Consider the following 18476-nt stretch of genomic DNA (forward strand, 5'->3'; position numbering starts at 1 on the left):
ACAGGCCTGCAGGCATACAGCTCTAAATATACCTCCAATTGCTGAAGTGCAAAGTATAACAAATGTTATCCGATTCTTTTTTATCAAGTGTGGTCCCAAGCGGTAAAAAAAATAATAATTTGGGATGTGTGGTGTGTCAGAACACTTAGCAAATCAATGATTGCTTGTGCTGCTGTTGCACATGGTACACTTTTTTGTGTAAAACACTGAAGTTGGGAGTTAGGAGCAAAATGATCAGGGTGCACATAACTGGTGCCTATGTTGCTTGTGTGCGGCAGAAAACATGGTGGGACGTGCATTTCCTACAATCTCTTGTCATCGCCTTGCTCCTGAGAAGCGCTCCTCCCCATGTTTTCTGTGCATCATTCATACTAAACATGCACGAGCACCATAAACACAAGTTATGTGCATGTGTATGTGCTGTGTTTATTTGTTTAGTGCCACACCAAGCCTGATAAATTTACGAGGGTAAAATAACTACATTATGCAGGGTGATTCAGAACAATTTATATAATTTGGCAAGCTAGTAACTAACAATTTTTGTTCAAATGATCTCAAATTTTAACAGCATGTGTAGAAACTCAAAATTCTATGTGTAATGTTTTTTTTTTTTTTTTAATGTTCAGGTATAGAAATGCACTTCGCTAGAAACAGAAAGGCATTTTGTGTGTTAGTGTATGCTCAAACACAGTGAAACAAGACATTTGTGAGAGAAGTCATTAAAAATGCACCAACCACAATGCTGATTTGGACATGGCAAAAATTTAAAAGAGGAAGGCTGTCTGTGCAGGGCAAAAAGATCTGGATGACCACCAGTATCAAAAGAGTTAATCGGGTGGGTTCAGAAAATATTTTTGTGAAGCCTCAGAAAGTCCATAAGAAGAGCAAGTCAGGAAACCCAGATTCCTCCAAAATGCACATTTTGAATACTTGTGAAATCGTTCATGAAATCCACATACCTTTGAATTTCTCATTCAATTTTTGTGGAATAAATTTTATTTTGCTCAATATTGCAATGGTTTTAGTGGTTAGCACTGCTTCCTCACTGCAAGAAGGTCATGGGATCAATTCCCACCTGTCTTTCTGTGTGGAGGTGCTCCAGCTTCCTCTCACATTCAAAGACCGGCAGGTTAGGTGGACTGGAAATTTTAAATTTTCCGTAGGTGTGCTTGTGAGTGTGAATGTGTTTGTTTGTCTATATGTGTCCCTGTGACAGACTGGCGTCATGTCCAGGGTGCACCCCACCTCACGCCCTATGACTGCTGGGATAGGCTCCAGCCCCCTGCAACACTTAACTGGTGTAAGCAGTGGAAGATGAGTGAGTGAGTGATTAAACTTGTTTTGTTTTATTTATCTAGGCCAGGGGTGGGCAATTATTTTTTGCAAAGGGCCAAAAGAGAAACAGAAAATATTGTGGAGGGCCGGGCCAAAGGGGTCAACTCAAGTCTGCACAATAATAATTTTATTTCTATATAAAAAGCAGTGAATAGCATTATTTTGACAAAATGTTAGAAGTTCTGATTAGGCAATGAAAATAAAAGAGGTTACAAAAATGTAATTATTCAATCACAGTTTCCAAGACAATAGTGAACAAAATGTAAAAATTTCTGTCTCATTATATTTGTGATCATTTTCAGTCACATTGAGCTCAAAATGCATCTTGAGTTTAATATACTGTTGAAACTGAAACTTGCTGTTGGAACAAGGAGGTTCTTAGCTTTCTGAAGACATCACATCAATTATCTTTTTAAACCAGATATTAAAGAAAAGTCACAATATCATTGTCACTGAACTGTGCAGAAAAAAGAGAAAAGTGTCCCAGTTCACTAGTTCTTATGTCTTTGCAGGACTACATTTGTATTTTCCACCACTTTTTACATTTTATTGTTTTTCAGTTCTTTTTTCTTATTCTGTGAGAGAAATCTAGTCTCTGTTGAATGTCTGAGATGGAGATGTGAAGCACAGCCGACAGATGATCATCAGTGAGAGAGGACTTGCACCTGGATTTATTAAACTTCATCAAAATTCAGCATTCAGCATCCACCTCTCTCTTTTTGGCACGAGCGCACATTTTTGAGGAGCGATTCACATTGATTGGATTAATCATTTCTGAGAACAATAATAACAACAACAACAACAAAACAGGCTTCAAAACAAAAGCAATGCGGTTTTAGTTCAGTCATAAAGGCCCGATCACACAACAACAGCTGAATGAAGGAGAAAAAGTCAAAAAGTCACAAATCGTTAGGAAAATGTGGATGAATGATCCTGCCCCTTTCCCATCACCGAAAAGCCTGCGCACCAAGAGCGCATGAGTGTGAAAATGAAACATTCACGATCACGAGACCGAAAGTGGCTATAAAACCAAACGGTCTCCAGCGCTGGATCCACGGATAGTTCCCAATAGATCATGAGAACGTGCCGTGCCAGGCTGTGTGGCGTGCATTACGTGATGGTGCCGTGCCAGCCTGTGTGGCATGCATTACGTGATGGTGCCGTGCCAGGCTGTGTGGCGTACATTACGTGATGGTGCCGTGCCAGGCTGTGTGGCGTACATTACGTGATGGTGCCGTGCCAGGCTGTGTGGCGTGCATTACGTGATGGTGCCGTGCCAGGCAGTGTGGCGTGCATTACGTAATGGTGCCGTGCCAGGCTGTGTGGCGTGCATTACGTGATGGTGCCGTGCCAGGCTGTGTGGCGTGCATTACGTGATGGTGCCGTGCCAGGCTGTGTGGCGTGCATTACGTGATGGTGCCGTGCCAGGCTGTGTGGCGTGCATTACGTGATGGTGCCGTGCCAGGCTGTGTGGCGTGCATTACGTGATGGTGCCGTGCCAGGCTGTGTGGCGTGCATTACGTGATGTTGCCGTGCCAGGCTGTGTGGCTTGCATTACGTGATGTTGCCGTGCCAGGCTGTGTGGCGTGCATTACGTGATGTTGCCGTGCCAGGCTGTGTGGCATGCATTACGTGATGTTGCCGTGTCAGGCTGTGTGGCTGAGTGGCATGCATTACGTGATGGTGCCATGCCAGGCTGTGTGGCGTACATTACATGATGTTGCCGTGCCAGGCTGTGTGGCTGTGTGGCGTACATTACGTGATGTTGCCGTGCTAGGCTGTGTGGCTGTGTGGCATGCATTACGTGATGGTGCCGTGCCAGGCTGTGTGGCATGCATTACGTGATGGTGCCGTGCCAGGCTGTGTGGCATGCATTACGTGATGGTGCCGTGTCAGGCTGTGTGGCGTACATTACGTGATAGTTCCGTGCCAGGCTGTGTGGCATGCATTACGTGATGGTGCCGTGCCAGGCTGTGTGGCGTGCATTACGTGATGGTGCCGTGCCAGGCTGTGTGGCGTGCATTACGTGATGGTGCCGTGTCAGGCTGTGTGGCGTGCATTACGTGATGGTGCCGTGTCAGGCTGTGTGGCGTGCATTACGTGATGGTGCCGTGCCAGGCTGTGTGGCGTGCATTACGTGATGGTGCCGTGCCAGGCTGTGTGGCATGCATTACGTGATGGTGCCGTGCCAGGCTGTGTGGCATGCATTACGTAATGGTGCCGTGCCAGGCTGTGTGGCATGCATTACGTAATGGTGCCGTGCCAGGCTGTGTGGCATGCATTACGTAATGGTGCCGTGCCACGCTGTGTGGCATGCATTACGTGATGGTACCGTGCCAGGCTGTGTGGTATGCATTACGTGATGGTGCCGTGCCAGGCTGTGTGGCATGCATTACGTGATGGTGCTGTGCCAGGCTGTGTGGCATGCATTACGTGATGGTGCCGTGTCAGGCTGTGTGGCTGTGTGGCATGCATTACGTGATGGTGCCGTGTCAGGCTGTGTGGCTGTGTGGCGTACATTACGTGATGTTGCTGTGCTAGGCTGTGTGGCTGTGTCAATCAATCAATCAATCAATTTTTTTTTTATATAGTGCCAAATCACAACAAACAGTTGCCCCAAGGCGCTTTATATTGTAAGGCAAGGCCATACAATAATTATGTAAAACCCCAACGGTCAAAACGAGCCCCTGTGAGCAAGCACTTGGCTACAGTGGGAAGGAAAAACTCCCTTTTAACAGGAAGAAACCTCCAGCAGAACCAGGCTCAGGGAGGGGCAGTCTTCTGCTGGGACTGGTTGGGGCTGAGGGAGAGAACCAGGAAAAAGACATGCTGTGGAGGGGAGCAGAGATCGATCACTAATGATTAAATGCAGAGTGGTGCATACAGAGCAAAAAGAGAAAGAAACAGTGCATCATGGGAACCCCCCAGCAGTCTACGTCTATAGCAGCATAACTAAGGGATGGTTCAGGGTCACCTGATCCAGCCCTAACTATAAGCTTTAGCAAAAAGGAAAGTTTAAGCCTAATCTTAAAAGTAGAGAGGGTGTCTGTCTCCCTGATCTGAATTGGGAGCTGGTTCCACAGGAGAGGAGCCTGAAAGCTGAAGGCTCTGCCTCCCATTCTACTCTTACAAACCCTAGGACTACAAGTAAGCCTGCAGTCTGAGAGCGAAGCGCTCTATTGGGGTGATATGGTACTACGAGGTCCCTAAGATAAGATGGGACCTGATTATTCAAAACCTTATAAGTAAGAAGAAGAATTTTAAATTCTATTCTAGAATTAACAGGAAGCCAATGAAGAGAGGCCAATATGGGTGAGATATGCTCTCTCCTTCTAGTCCCCGTCAGTACTCTAGCTGCAGCATTTTGAATTAACTGAAGGCTTTTTAGGGAACTTTTAGGACAACCTGATAATAATGAATTACAATAGTCCAGCCTAGAGGAAATAAATGCATGAATTAGTTTTTCAGCATCACTCTGAGACAAGACCTTTCTGATTTTAGAGATATTGCGTAAATGCAAAAAAGCAGTCCTACATATTTGTTTAATATACGCTTTGAATGACATATCCTGATCAAAAATGACTCCAAGATTTCTCACAGTATTACTAGAGGTCAGGGTAATGCCATCCAGAGTAAGGATCTGGTTAGACACCATGTTTCTAAGATTTGTGGGGCCAAGTACAATAACTTCAGTTTTATCTGAGTTTAAAAGCAGGAAATTAGAGGTCATCCATGTCTTTATGTCTGTAAGACAATCCTGCAGTTTAGCTAATTGGTGTGTGTCCTCTGGCTTCATGGATAGATAAAGCTGGGTATCATCTGCGTAACAATGAAAATTTAAGCAATACCGTCTAATAATACTGCCTAAGGGAAGCATGTATAAAGTGAATAAAATTGATCCTAGCACAGAACCTTGTGGAACTCCATAATTAACTTTAGTCTGTGAAGAAGATTCCCCATTTACATGAACAAATTGTAATCTATTAGACAAATATGATTCAAACCACCGCAGCGCAGTGCCTTTAATACCTATGGCATGCTCTAATCTCTGTAATAAAATTTTATGGTCAACAGTATCAAAAGCAGCACTGAGGTCTAACAGAACAAGCACAGAGATGAGTCCACTGTCCGAGGCCATAAGAAGATCATTTGTAACCTTCACTAATGCTGTTTCTGTACTATGATGAATTCTAAAACCTGACTGAAACTCTTCAAATAGACCATTCCTCTGTAGATGATCAGTTAGCTGTTTACAACTACCCTTTCAAGAATTTTTGAGAGAAAAGGAAGGTTGGAGATTGGCCTATAATTAGCTAAGATAGCTGCTAAGATGCATTACGTGATGGTGCCGTGCCAGGCTGTGTGGCATGCATTACGTGATGTTGCCGTGCCAGGCTGTGTGGCATGCATTACGTGATGGTGCCGTGTCAGGCTGTGTGGCTGTGTGGCATGCATTACGTGATGTTGCCGTGCCAGGCTGTGTGGCTGTGTGGCATGCATTACGTGATGTTGCCGTGCCAGGCTGTGTGGCTGTGTGGCATGCATTACGTGATGTTGCCGTGCCAGGCTGTGTGGCTGTGTGGCATGCATTACGTGATGGTGCCGTGCCAGGCTGTGCGGCATGCATTACGTGATGGTGCCGTGCCAGGCTGTGCGGCATGCATTACGTGATGGTGCCGTGCCAGGCTGTGCGGCATGCATTACGTGATGGTGCCGTGCCAGGCTGTGCGGCATGCATTACGTGATGGTGCCGTGCCAGGCTGTGCGGCATGCATTACGTGATGGTGCCGTGCCAGGCTGTGCGGCATGCATTACGTGATGGTGCCGTGCCAGGCTGTGCGGCATGCATTACGTGATGGTGCCGTGCCAGGCTGTGCGGCATGCATTACGTGATGGTGCCGTGCCAGGCTGTGCGGCATGCATTACGTGATGGTGCCGTGCCAGGCTGTGCGGCATGCATTACGTGATGGTGCCGTGCCAGGCTGTGCGGCATGCATTACGTGATGGTGCCGTGCCAGGCTGTGCGGCATGCATTACGTGATGGTGCCGTGCCAGGCTGTGCGGCATGCATTACGTGATGGTGCCGTGCCAGGCTGTGCGGCATGCATTACGTGATGGTGCCGTGTCCGGCTGTGTGGCATGCATTACGTGATGGTGCCGTGTCAGGCTGTGTGGCTGAGTGGCATGCATTACGTGATGGTGCCATGCCAGGCTGTGTGGCATACATTACGTGATGGTGCCGTGCCAGGCTGTGTGGCTGTGTAGCGTGCATTACGTGATGGCGTCATGCCAGGCTGTGTGGCATGGGGCCATCGCTCCATGTCAGGCTCTGTTGTACTTCGGAGGACACACACGCAGCCGCAAACAACTTTTGAGGTGGACGAAGGTCACCCACAACACCAACTTGATAGAACAGTAAATATTCAGTTTTTTAATTTCCAGGTATTTGCAGGCCGGTCTGAGTCAGCTAAAGGACCGGACACAGCCCGTGAGCTGTAAAATGCCCAGGTGTGATCTAGAAAGACCTTGTAGTTACTCAGATATTTACATCTTAAATTATATCGCATTTATTGAAACACCCTGTACTTTGGTATCTACCTATCTATATGATGAAATGATGATGAAATTTTAAAATCTTCCAGAGCGACAGGCTGAGTTCTTTCTTTACCTGACTCAGGAGGTTTGTTAAGCCAAAAAGTCATACTTTTTCCTAAGAATTTTTAGTGTAAGTTAGGAGGGCTCTTAGTGACAGGATAAAATGTTTATTATACAGTAATAATAATAATTATTATTATTACTAATACTATTTTTACATTACAGCATGTGGCTTTACAGAGAAATTCATGCTGGACAGACAGCATGAGAGCCCAAGACCAAAAGCTACCAGATCAACACCCCACCCCTCCCCTCCCATGAAATAGAGTATATTTTAATACCTCAACAGGGATGTGGAACACCCCACTAACACCTCCCACCCTGTCCCCCTGGGTCATCCTGTGGGTGCTACCTGTTTTGGGACGGCTGGAGGGAAGAGGACACCTTGTCTTCACAGAACTTCCTCATGGCCAGAGTACTGAGAGCCTGGTCCGCCCTGCTCACACACACACACACACACACACACACACACACACACACACACACACACACACACACAATTTCAGCCAACTATTATTTTATGTGATTCACACCAGACACATGCCAGAAAGTATATGGAGTGGATACAGCCAGCACTGGCCACAGGATAAATCAGTTCCTATTTAAACCACAACACTTACAAAACGAAGAAGAAGAAAAAAAAAAAAAAAAAAAAAAAAAAAGTCAACAAGCTTTGAATGGAAAATTTTACAGTACATGTATTTCAACTGGCACAGGGTATCCTGGCACAAGCTTTTAAGCCTGTAGTATGTGACACACCTGTTTAAACTGCTGTATTTAAATTTAATTGTTGCACATCAGGTCATATGTGCGCGTTACAAGTCCAAGTTCCAACTGGCAGTCTTTCACATATCCCATACTGCAGAAAGGGCTACAAGGACGTCCCTTTATCCTTGACCAGTTGCTGGTGTTTTCAACAGAAAGGCACCTCTGGTCCAGTCATCCTCTTACTTTTAGTGGTTTGCATCCAGGGCCCACTTTCATAAAGCAGCCTAATCTTGTTTAGTTGACTAAACTCAGTCTAGTAATCTTTTGATGTTAGTCATTGCACAAAGTGCTTAGTTGACTAAAGTTTCACATTAGCTGTATAAAGTTTTTAGCCTGAGACAGAGGAGGCTTATCTTATTTTAGGCGGCAAAACTTCAGTGTCTTACCTCAAAAATGGCAGCTATCATAAATGATGGAGCACGAAGGAAGGAGAGACTTGGGGCGGGAGCGGGTGTTCTGGTGTTGCAGACCGAACAGTCCCCCCTAAAAGACCCTAAAAGTCCCCCCTGTCTTCACTGCGCATGTGTCATCAGCAGCCGTTCACCGATTATCGCCTTGTTTCTGCTTCAAACTGCACTCCAGTCATCATCTATCTCAGCAACAGATATCTGAAGCTTTTGTACAATGATCATTTCCACATAAATTCAGCATTATGTCATCATAAAAAACAAAGAAAGTGATCAGAGCGCGACAGTTACACGAGCTGATAGCTGTTGCAGTCACTGTGCATCCGTCATTTCAAAGCGTCACTGATTATTGCCTCGTTTCTGCTTAAAACTGACTTTAGAATGATTTAAGAGGTTTTACCTTGTCATGTGATGGTTAATAATCCCATTAATCCATTTGATTGCTTTGGCTGTCGAGAGTCTGTCTCAGATGTGCTGCTGTGGTCCCAAATGACACATGCACAGTGAAAGCAGGGCGGACCAATGTTTGGGGGGGGTGCCTTCGGTCTGCGACACCAGGACTGGAATAATCCATTGGAGATATTTACAGATGCTAAGGCTGGGAGTGCTTCTGCTCTGCTGTGGCAGACCCTGCCATGTTTAGCAGACGACCAACCCGGAAGTAAACAAAACTCTTGTGCATTAGAGGCATTTCTCGGCAAGGGCACTGGTGAGACCACTTATGCGCGTGAAAATCGTCGACGAACATTAGACGGCTAATCTACAAGTTTATCTGTTGATGTGAAAAGGAGATTAGATGGCTAATGTTGGGCGACTAACCCAAGTCGACTAAGTAAGTTTAGTAGACTAAAAGATTAGAACGCTTTATAAAACTGGACCCAGGTCTCACAAGCCTTTAGTAAAACTGGAAGCTTAAATAGTCCAAAGACTTGGAATTTTGTCCCTGTGTCTAGTGACCTTATTACTCCATATGTACTAGGGGAGCTACGACCACTACCTTTGCATTCCCCCCCCCCCCCCAGGACTAAACCAAACCAACTTTTTTAGGTTCCTTAGATGACCTCAAAACACAACCAGGATGTTCCCAAAAATAAAAACTGGCCTCAGGCCAGTTATCCAAGATGGCCACCAAAATAGGGTTTTTTTTCACTTAAACACCAATGATTTCTGTCATTATTAAGTCTATTGTTTGTTCCTACTATGTATTTTAATGATAAGGGTCTATTGGTGGCCATTTTGGACACAATTTTGAATCTTAAACCCATGAATGAATTAGTTTAGACACAAATGAGTCTGCTGTGACCTGCAATGGTCTTCCCATTGAATCTCTGTGATATTTAAGTTGTTTATATGTTGTGTAAAGGTGTTTTAGTGAAAAAAACAAAAAACAAACAAACCCTATTTTGGTGGCCATCTTGGATAACTGGCTTGAGGCCAGTTTTTATTTTTGGGAACATCCTGATTGTGTTTTGGGGTCATCTAAGGAACCTAAAAAAGTTGGTTTGGTTTAGTCCTGGTGGGGGGTGCAAAGGTAGTGGTCGTAGCTCCCCTAGTAATGGTCATTCCCAATGTACTTCATTCCCACAGACACGAATGTAAGGTAAGTGAATCTCACAGAGAGTTCAATACTCTGACCGAATACACGATGACTGAAACCTGAAAAGTAACTGAAAGCCTGGAATTCAGTATTGATCCAGGACACTACCAACCCCACACACTCTGAATCCTCATGCAGGTTCTGGAGTTGTGTAACCAAAACACTGATTGGTTCATCAAAGATCACAGCATCATCAGCCAAGTCAAATCAAGGTCAGTGAATCTGTCCTCACTGACAAAGGCCCCCAGGGTGCTGGACTCAATGACTTAACCCAACACTCAGTCCGTGGCCACGCTGAACAGAGTAGGAACCAGACCACACCCCTGACAGAGCCCAGAATTCACTGGGAAGAAGTCCGAGACTGTCACACTGTACACAGCACTCATGATATTCTACAACTTTGTGGACATCCAGCAGCCTTTCAGAATGTCCCACGAAGCAGCTCAACCAGCTGAGCCAATTACTCGATGTGGGCTGTATTCCACAGATCACTTTCCCTTCCCGTTTCACCCTGAATAGCAAATTGGGGTGCATTTTGAAGCATCACATTACTAACTCCTTGATCCATCCTTCGTCAATCTTGAACAAACTTGGTACACGCAGTAGTTACAGCCACCATTGGCACCAGTTTTGAAATTGGAGTGACACTTTCGAGCAGATCAATTTAATCTCGTATTCACAAATCAGCATCATTATGCGGACACTTCCAGGGGTTCATAGTCTTAACAGCTTCAATAATGTTCAAACATCTTTAAACAGGGTAGTCCTAGTAAGTACAGCTTGAAACCAGTCTTGTTGTCAATGACTCTCCCGTGCCTGACACACAGAGCCGTGTAATACCGCTGTAGCTGTTGCAATCAAGCAATCACCCTTTTATCATTGAGGAACAACAAGACCTTTTTGCCAGGATACTGTGGTGAGAGCAGTCTTCCAAATGTCAGCAAAGAGGTAAGCATCTAAATTCTTTTCAATACGTTCAGCACAGATACCACCGATCCCTGCAGTTTTTACTACCCTCAGCTTTCAAACTATAGTCCATGGACCCAAGCAGGGTTTACGGTATCACTTAAGGCAATTAAACACCTACAATCCAGCCTCAGTACACTATGTCTTAAATAAAATGTATGGTGGCCACCCCAGGGTGGCAGCTATATCCACGTAGGGGAAAATGAAGGATTATACTGGGGTAAACATTTAATGCTCCAGTCATATTTAAATGTATTCTGTATTATTTGTCTGATTACAAAGATTCCAAAAAGGTACACTTCGGTCTATCTATGAAGGAATGTTTTGGGGGATATGAAGTAAAATAGCAAAAAATGGTAACAAAGCTCAATTTCAGTTTGTACAGCAGTCAAAAGTTAAAGTTGCTCTAAATTATACTAAAAAAGTGATACAAATTAGTCATTAAGCCAATAGGATTTTAAAAAGGGGGCAGCTTATATATATATTTATTTATTTCTACCTCATTTTCTTATTTTATTGTATTGTTACAAGTATTATTATTATTGCTTCTCTTTGCACACGTTGTTTGATGCACATTTTCTTCTGCTCGCACTCATCTTGTGTGTTTTTTAAGAGCTGTCATAACGTGAATTTCTCCACTGTGAGATCAATAAAGTCTTACTTATCTTAGCTGTGGCTACACTAGTAGCTTACCACCACCAATGTGTGAATGAATAATGCAACTTGTGAAGCAGTTTGTGTATCTTGAAAGGCGCTCTATAAATCCAAGTCATTATGTTATTATATAGAATCCAGTTGGCGTCAACTTCGTTTGACCTTTACTTTCCAGGCCGTGCTTTAAACACAGTCAAAACTATTCCTTTTATTAATCCAATTACCTGAACCAGTAATATGAATCACTTTTTTACCAAAATTGAAAAAGTTTAACTTTTGAACAAACTGAAATTGACCTTTGTCACCATTTTGCTGTCAACCTACAACTTTGTAGAACCTTTATGATCAGACACATAATGTGGTATGCGGTGCTTTTCAATATAGCTGGAGCATTTTTAAATGTTGTCCCTTCACTGACTCCTATCTAGCTACAGCAACCACAGTGGCATGGTCACCTCACATGTTTGTAGGCCATGGTATGATGAGGCTAGGCTGTAAGTGATTAGCTCAAACTTGGCTTATGGCAAGTGCACTACTACCCTTGCAATGTCACTGAGATCTGGTGAACCACAGCTGACTGGAGGACCAACCACAATGACCCCAACACCACAGAGGTCAGCATTCTGACATCAATAATATTTTACTTTTCCATATCTTTGGATTCCTCAGACACACAAACTCACCCTGCAGAGATCTTGCTGTAGTGCATGTAGGCTGCAATAATCACACCAGTTTTGCCTTTGTTGCCCTGCAAAAGAGAGAGAGAACAGGGGATAAGAAAGTGGTGATGAGCTGATTTCATCCTCAGGTAATGTGGTTTACATGTAGCTGACTGATGGTCCTGGTTTTAAGACGTTTTTAATTAACCACATCAGTAAAGGTGCCTTAACACTTACACGCATTTAACCTCTGCACTGTCGCGCAACTTGTCGTGCCAATGCGACCTGTTGTGTTCCGCTGAATGCTGCGCTTTGTGCCACTGGATGCTGTGTTATATAAAATAATTATTCATAGCGGATAAATTATTTGCTGTCAGAGTTTGGCTGATGAAACCACCTCTAATCTTTTCTGGAATCACAGAGGAATTTTCTACAGCTGCAGCTTTCCTGTCTCTGTCTCTCTCTCTCGCTCTCTCATGCACTTTATGAGGTGGAGAACGCGTTTGGAATCGTCTCAAAGGTAATTATTTGTAATATTTATATTATAATGGCTTGGTAAAACAGTTGCATGTTCATCCCTTCTTATGAGTATCTGTAAAATTATGCTTATGATAGATTAACATCTCGTCATAATCATTCAGATGAGCTCCGCTGTGATATGCTGATGCAGTGACACACAGTGTTTCTGAATTGTTTGCACAATGTTCACATGAAGTTCACATAATTAATGCGTGCCAGAGATTTTGAACATTTCAGAATTATCTTTGCACACTTGCACAAAGCTGCGCACAGTTTACAATGGTTTACAATGAGTTTACTCTGTGGCACGGCAGATTGCGTACCAGTGCGCGGATCAAATTCGTGCAAGTGTCAAGGCACCTTAATACAAAAAAGGCATGGAGGGGGTTGGAGAAAAGGAACTGACAAGCAGTTTGAGTTGAAAAGCAAATTAAAAAGCTCCCTGTGGTGTTTTTTCGACACTGGGTACTCCATATTTTCTGACACATTCCAACGACATTCCAGTCTGAAATTCTGAATGTGACCCCTTACAGATAATGAGTGACCCTGCTGCGCTGCAGAAAATACACAGCATCTCTGCAAACCACACATAAAAAAGGCAGATGTGTTTTCTGGAGCATGTTCATTAGTCAGGGTTCTTCATTCACAAAATTCTGTTTATTCTCATCCTTGGAATGATGTGCAGCTGGGAAAGGATTGCATGCAGCTGGAATGTTCTGGAAAGTCAGCAGACCACAGAAGTAGTCTGGTTTTAGCATTTAAATGGTCCAGACCAAAACCAATAAATAAAACAGGCAAACAAGCCCAGGAAGCTCAGTCGCTTCATGTTCGCCAGGCACATTTAATATGGTGTGAGGATTAGATGTTGAATAACAGAGTTTAAAATGTGTGGTGATATTTTCTGTAAAGAACAGTAACAGCACAGTCAGCCAATCGTGCAGTCTGCAAATTTACTCAAAGTGCAATATGTCAAATAATTTATGAGGTACAGTATCTGAGATTATTTGTCAGCATTATTAAGACAGCCATATATCAACATACCACAGCTGTAGAACACAGCTGCTGCAGAGCTCTGTCATCAGAGGGAATTAAAAAAAACAAAAACAAACTAAAATTCTGTGTGCACAAAACTACAATCATTTCCCATGTTTGATTAGTTCATTCATTCATTTTGCAAAACCACTTATTCCAGTAAAGGGCTGCCTATCCCAGTGGTCACTGAGTGAGAGGCGGAGTCCACACTGGACAGATCGCCAGTCTATCACAGGGCTGACACACATCGACAAACACACTCACACTCTCACTCATGGTCAATATAAAGTTTCCAATTCACCTAGCTTGCATGTCTGTAAGTGGGTAGAAGCTGGAGGACCTGGAGGACCTATGCGAACACAGGGAGAACTTCAAACTTCAGAAAGCACCAAGTCGGATTCAAACCCTTCATGCTGCAAGGCAACAGTGCTAATCACTAAAGCACTAAGTGCATGAAGACGATTGAAGCATGGAGTGCATCATGATGAAGTAGACTTTATTGCTCTGGTCTGGACGAACCAGAGCAGGTGGATTCACCGATCTGTGCGCACAGATTTGCACAGTGGACCAGACCGCGCACTTCTCTTCCATCGCCTCCAGGACTCGTGTTCCTGCTCTAGCGCCTAGTGCTGGAACACAGGAGACTCACACTGCCCCAGCAGCCAGCAGGCTCCAGGGGCAGAGAACACAGGAGTTCAGGTAGAGCCCCCCCCCCAAAGTCCAAAACACCTTTTATATTGTTTTTGTTTGTTTTTTTGGCCACTAACACAGCCAGGACAGTCTGTACCAATACCAATAAAAATGCTATAAAAACAAGGACTTAGGGAAAAATACACATGGATATTGAGGTGGAATATCTGTACAATTTTTTGGAGCTTCTGATGTGCATTGGCACAAATATAATTTGTGTGGCATCTTATTGCACGCAAACAGCCACAAAAAAAAAAAAAACACCTGAAGCATTTCCTCCACTTTAATGTGAATTGTTGTATATAACTTTGTTTATGCTACATTTTTACAATTTAGTTTACAAATTTTTACAATTTTACAATTTACATTCTAAGTTATGAAAATGGTATCTTAAAAATATTTTTTCTAACTCAAATTTTAGGTTTTGGGGTGAATTTAGGGTCTCTGTTTTAATGCAGTGTGTCAGAATGAAAGAAAAACTGTAAAGTCACACAGGTGAGGTTGTGCTGAAAACAATGACACAAACAAGGCCAGGTAAACTGATTTTTTAAGGTAAATTATGAAGGTAAAACCAAAAGGAGTCAAAACGCCCAAAAATAGCCAAGACTCCAGAGGGTTAAGATTTAATGGTAATTTTGAGCAGTAAAAGCTGAAAAATTAATATATTAGCACAATACACCACACACATCTATACTTATCTATGCAACTCATAACCATTTTGTGTGCTCTCACACCTCTCCCCTGTTTAGTCTGTTTCTGTCAGACTGTGGTCTGAATCCTCATATAATTCAGTTCCTTTGGGGAGACTGAACACATTCAAACTCTGGTCTGGACCAAACAAAGGACTGGTGTGATAGCTCCCTAAGTATGGACTTGCACGACTGGGTTTTTGGGCTTTGATCTAGCTACACATTCCAATTAGTGTGCTTCTACTTGCGTTACACAAAATTACAATAGACAGGAAAGAGGCGAGTCAAATTTTTGATTGCTTTCAGCTGCACCCTGCTGCTTGAGGTTGCCACAGCGGATCCGGTAGAAATCCACACATGGATTTGGCATGTTTTACCCCAGATGTCCTTCTTGACACAACTCCAGTTGCATGTAAATTTATCCAAGTGAGAGGTCATAAAGTGTAGATTTTTTTTTTTTTTTTTTTAGCCTTTCCAGTGATCACTAGTTAGGTCTACAAGTATTTGGACAGTGACACACACTGTAAAAAAAAAAAAAAAAAATTCCATTGTTTTTACAGACAAATTCTGGCAGCTGTGGTTACTAGGGGAATTCTGTAAAATTACAGTGAATATATAAATGGTTTTACATAAAATATGTAATTTTTACTGTTTAAACCTGTAATTTACAACCACAACCAAAAATTTTAATGGTCCTTTCCTGTTTAATTTGCATGCAATGCTGTTATTAAAACAATTTTTTTTCTGTAATATCACCACTTACATTACGTCCTCTGGCTGCTCCCTTGTTTTCACTCAGGGTCACTACAGTGGATCCAAGGTGGGTCTGCATGTTAATTTGGCCCAAGTTTTAGGCTGGACGCTCTTCCTGACGCAACATCACATTAGATTGAGAAATGTGGCAGGGGTGGGGTTTGAACTGGGAACTTTCTGCAGTGAAACCAAATGCACTAACCACTTGACCACCACCTCTGCTATCTGTCACTATCTTATTGATTAATAATTATTTTAATGCAAAATGAACCTGTTCTTTATTTTTGCATGTTAATAATTACAATGCAAATATATATGGAACAGATAAGCTATTAATAGTCTATTTAGAAGATAAAAAATGGTCACCTTATGTTTAAATATCCTCAAAATGTAGTTTAAACAGACACATTACCTCTTTTTCAAACCCTTAATTATAGTATTTATTGTATTTGTGAAAAGTGTTATCTGTAAAGTATAAACAATAGTAAAATTAAAATACAGAAAACATATTTTAACAGTATCACTTTGTAATTTTAACTGTATTGTACAGTTTTTGGTATTAATGGTATATTTGGTATATAATATAAATTATACAATGGCACATGTTTATTTTAACATATTTGAACTGTTAGATTCACCATTCAGTTGCGTTCCACATTTTAGAAATTATTGCTGTCATATTTAGGATTCATGGGCATTTCGATGGACCATAAGTAATCAGACAAACTAAATATGAGAATAATTTTTTCTCTTTCCAATGCCTGATTCACTTTTTTCTCTCTTTTGAGGTGCGACTCTATCCAGAAATGGGTGTGGTGTCTACTTCTGCAACCCCCCTATCCTGTCCGCCGGCAAAATTTCCTGTATATTTGTTTTATAAATTGTTTAGTCAATTGTGTTGCAAACATGGCCCAAGCAGAGGGTCACCCCTTTGAGTCTGGTCTGCTTGAGGTTTCTTCCTCAAATCATCAGAGGGAGTTTTTCCTTACCAGTGTCGCCTGTGTGCTTGCTCTAGGGGTTGGTAAGGTTAGACCTTACTTGTGTGAAACACCTTGGGGCAACTTTGTTGTGATTTGCGCTATGTAACTGAAAATAAATTAAATTAAATAAATAATCCAAATAATCAGTTTTACAGCCAAGTTTCTGACACAAGTCAGGAGACCACCACACAAATATGTCCAAGTCACTGAATATGCATTGCATTTGAGTGGTTGTTAGTTTAAAAGTGCATCCAAATCCAGCAAAATTCTTACTGCTACTAATGGAGAACTGAAACACATCTGGTGTTTTTACGGTGGCCATCCAAGCCTCAGAAACAGAGGAACATATAGTTCTAACCTTGCAGTGCAGGACCACCACATGTTGGGGGTCAGAGGTCAGCCACATCTCCATAGCCTTACATATGGCACAGATCTTATCCAGTGGAGGGGCATGGAGGTCAGGCCAACCAAAGTCGTGAACCTGGAGATGCACGTAGAACAAGAAGAAATCATGTGACTGAATCTGGCTCTGAATGGATTGTTAAAAATGAGAGGAAGATGAGGTCTACCTTTGGATTCAGACGGGTGATGTCATGACGCCGTTCAGATAGGTTCAGGAGCTGAAAGATGAATAGGACCGTGTCAGACTCACCCATCCATTCACATCACTTCACAAAATAAATTCTTATGGCTGTTTTTCATGTTTTTGCTGCTTCAAAATGTCTGGAACTAAATATACCAGCACTGCGCTGTCTCTTGTTGCCATTTTATTTTCGCATCTGCTACAAAAGCTGACACCACCTCACATGAAGTCACATGGAAGCTTGAGGTGACATGTTATACTCTTGTTCTGTGGACTCACCAGAAATTTGTCCTGGTGTCTGGACTTGAGCATGGCAGCCACCTCCTTTAAGTTGAGTCTGTATCTCTGCTCTTCGAGCTTTGGTGGGAAGAACACGGAGATGATCCTCTCAGTGATGTAGGTCAGGTCAAAGTCATAGTGCCGCTCCATCACTCGCTCCATCACACGATCCATGCTGAAGCTCCTGGAGAAAAAGGGGACAGTGGCATGGACTTGGGTTCAAAAGCAGAACATCAATGTGCTCCTTGACACAGTCCAAAGAACTTCCCAGAGATGGAAGGAGGAGAGAGAGGGAGAGGATGTCATCTGTCACATTTTGGCTCTGGTCCATCTTTGTTGTTTTTGCCAAATGCTATTAGTCCTTCTAAGATGTTCTGGTAATTTTCCTTCCATGTTATGTAATGGCATTTATTAGTCGTACTTTTATTGTGATGTTTTCACAATAAAAGCAAGATATTTGTAAGGTGACCTCTTACAAATATCTTGGTGTTCACATTGACAGTAACCTAAGCTGGCAGACACAGGTTACCTCTGTCAGTGTCAGAATTCATCAACGTCTGTACTTTCTGCACAGACTCCGTTTATTCGGGGTCTGCGAGAACATGATGCTAATCTTTTACAGGGCTACGATTGAATCCATTTTTCACTATGGTATCACCAGCTGGTCTGGAAATCTTCCAGTTAAGCTGAAAGCACAGATCCATTCCCTTATAAAAACAGCAGGTAAGATCATGGGCCACACTCCTCCCAGTTTTCAAGAACTGTCTGATTGAGCAACCATTACACAAGCAAAAAACATCTTAAAGGACAGCTCACATGTTCCGCACTCAGAGTATACCTTGATAAACTCGGGAAAGAGATATTGCATTCCTTTGTGCAAATGTAATCGGTACAAATGTTCATTTGTTCC

The 18476-nt window shown here is 42.8% G+C and overlaps 1 protein-coding gene across 5 annotated transcripts in view; it reads right to left on the reverse strand.

Moving 5' to 3' along the window:
- Positions 1-18476, reverse strand: part of tns2a (tensin 2a) — a 198640-nt gene that overhangs the window by 48353 nt on the left and 131811 nt on the right. For all 5 annotated transcript variants that reach the window (XM_034172181.1, XM_034172178.1, XM_034172179.1 and 2 more), the window contains 5 exons: positions 17567-17750; positions 17274-17324; positions 17063-17185; positions 12066-12130; positions 7343-7426 (listed from right to left, as the gene is read on the reverse strand). In XM_034172181.1, coding sequence (XP_034028072.1) covers positions 7343-7426; positions 12066-12130; positions 17063-17185; positions 17274-17324; positions 17567-17750 — 507 coding nt within the window. The remainder of the gene's footprint in view (positions 1-7342; positions 7427-12065; positions 12131-17062; positions 17186-17273; positions 17325-17566; positions 17751-18476) is intronic.

This window comes from Thalassophryne amazonica, chromosome 6 (assembly GCF_902500255.1).
Source record: "Thalassophryne amazonica chromosome 6, fThaAma1.1, whole genome shotgun sequence".
In the NCBI taxonomy this organism is placed as follows: Eukaryota; Metazoa; Chordata; class Actinopteri; order Batrachoidiformes; family Batrachoididae; genus Thalassophryne; species Thalassophryne amazonica.